Raw genomic sequence first — 2,284 nt, forward strand, 5'->3', positions numbered from 1 at the left:
GGGGGCGGGGGGTGACCGGTAACGGCCAAAGTGTTTGAGGGGGCGTACTCGTGAGGCCAATGACCCCTGTGCAACATGACACGAGACTTGAGGTTAGCGCGCCGAGTGGATTTACAGTGCGCGCCCCGCCAATTTCAGGTTGGAGGCCGCTGTGTCCCTGCTTTGAAGAAAAAAGAAAAAAAGAAAAAGTCACCCTTCCATCTTTGCTGTTTTCTCTGACGGCGAGCGGCGCGCCGCCAGGCTTAGCGGCCACATAGCTACGCTGACATCACTCGCTGTGCAAGGCGGCGGCGGCGTCTTCTCGGCTAACGCTAATCCTCATCTCAACGTGGGCGCCCGGCAGTCGGAAACGGCCGCGTTTGCGTTCGGCAGCGCCGCCGCGGGAGCTCCGGCGAGACGGCGTGAGCGGGGAGGGCCGCCAAACCAGGAAAGGTGGAAGGAAGGAAGCCGGAAGCCAGGGAGGGAGTCTTGTGACCTTCGGTGGGCGGGGCCTTCGTCAAGACTCCTTCCCCGATTCGCCGGCGCCGGCCGCCAGGATCTCCTGACGCCTCCTCATGACCTCCCGCAGCTCGGAGCCAGACTGACGCTAAAGGCGCAAGGATGGGGAACAACAACAACAACAACAACAAGGTCAGACCGGCAAAAGCTCACGACATCGGCGTTGGCGCCTCGTCCCGGTCGGCGAGACGAACGATGTGAGGACCCGAGGCCAGGAAGGATACGAGGAAGGGCGTGAGGAAGCGCGCGACGAGCAAGGGCGGGGGAACGAGGAAACGTTCTGTGCTGAGCCGCCAGCCTTTTGACCGCTCGGACGGCGAGCGCACCAGAAGGCGTGAGGCCAGCGCTACGGGACAAGAGCGAGCGGACGTCCTTTGAGGGGAGGGCAGGGGAGGGGCGCTGGTGCGGGGGATGAGGATACCTGAACGAAGCCGCCAAGAAGACGAGAGGAGGCTCAGAAGAAGACCTGAAGAGACCACAAAGCACACTTGGCACACGGCGCGCCCGGCAGAGGCGGGGCCGAGTCGCACTCGTCCAAGCGCCGAGTCCCCACTTTGGAGCGGCGAGTAAAACTCCGATCGAGTCCCCGGTTGCGTCGGCACTCGGGCCGCGCCGGTCGTACGAAGCGGCCGAGTGGCGGCGGCCCGCGAGCGGGGCGGCGTCGCGCACGTACCTCCAGCGCGGCCTTCTGCACGGTGACCTGGCTGAAGACGCGAGCGCCGTCGTCGGGGCAGACCGTCTTCAGCTCGTCCTTGTTGAGCGAGAAGAGCTGCGCCCCCGTCAGCACCCCCAGACTCCCCACGGTGCTGCGCGCAAGCCATCGGCAGTCAGACCGGCGGAAGGGAGCTGATTACGTCACGCCGCGTCACGTCACGCCGCGCGGGCTCCGACTTACACGGGACTGAAAGCCTTGGCCTCCAGCCAGCGCCGCACGTCGTCAGGCGACGACTCGTACGTGATGCTGACGCCGGGAACGTTTGCGGCGGCGGCGCCGCGGCGCGACCCCGCGCCCAGGGTCTTGCGGGCGCTGCGACCCAACGTCAGGCGCTGCAGGAGCTCGTCCCGGACCTCCTCCATGGTGGACCTCCTGCCTGGCCGCCCGTTTGGAGAGCGTCAAAGGGAGCCCGCGTTCGGCCTCTTCTCGTTCGGAGCGCACGTGCGCGCCGAGCCTTTCGAATCCGCCCCCCCGAACCATTCTCCGCCCCTCCTCTCGCGGAAATTCGGATCCATGTCGTGCGGGCGGCCATTTTGCCACTCGCCGTCGACCGCAAATGACCTCGCGCGGCTAACGAAATTGAGTTGAGAGAAGCGATCACGGCTCAGCCGCTTTCTGAAGCCGAGCCCCCGGGGCGCCGCGAAGTGGCAAAATGGCCGCCCGCCGTGAGCCATGGACCCGATTCCGCTTGAGTAATATTCATCGGAAGGCCGCTTCATCAGTTGGCAACGTTCACGTTCGGCTCTGTCCAAAACAAGCATCGCTGAAAGTTTTTGTTTCGAGTTGGCGTTTGCTTTCTCCCAACACGAAACCGGGATACAAATCGGAGGTCCGACCCAACGGTCAAATCACGATGATGACTTGACACATTGACTCAATCGAAACACGATCTCGTACTCTTTGATGATTGAAGAGTGTTATTAGATTTTTTTTCTTTTGCGGCCCGCGGGGGGTCCCGCGTACTCACGGGTGGCGAAGGTCCCGGCGCCGCCATCGGCGTGGTCCGCGCCGTCGCGGTGGCTAGCGGAGCTATCGGCGCCCGTCTCGGCGGCTTCGATGGCGGGCGGAGGC

The 2,284-nt window shown here is 64.2% G+C and overlaps 1 protein-coding gene across 1 annotated transcript in view; it reads right to left on the reverse strand.

Moving 5' to 3' along the window:
* Positions 1–2,284, reverse strand: part of eps8a (EGFR pathway substrate 8a, signaling adaptor) — a 10,369-nt gene that overhangs the window by 289 nt on the left and 7,796 nt on the right. Inside the window, 4 exon segments of the mRNA XM_019897453.1 lie at positions 1–499; positions 501–586; positions 1,172–1,304; positions 1,394–1,585. The exon segment at positions 1–499 is cut by the window's left edge and continues 289 nt beyond it. Of these exon segments, the coding sequence (XP_019753012.1) occupies positions 319–499; positions 501–586; positions 1,172–1,304; positions 1,394–1,585 (592 nt within the window). The 3' untranslated portion in view covers positions 1–318.

The sequence above is a fragment of the Hippocampus comes genome, unplaced genomic scaffold (genome assembly GCF_001891065.2).
Source record: "Hippocampus comes isolate QL1 unplaced genomic scaffold, H_comes_QL1_v1.1 scaffold81, whole genome shotgun sequence".
Taxonomy (NCBI): Eukaryota; Metazoa; Chordata; class Actinopteri; order Syngnathiformes; family Syngnathidae; genus Hippocampus; species Hippocampus comes.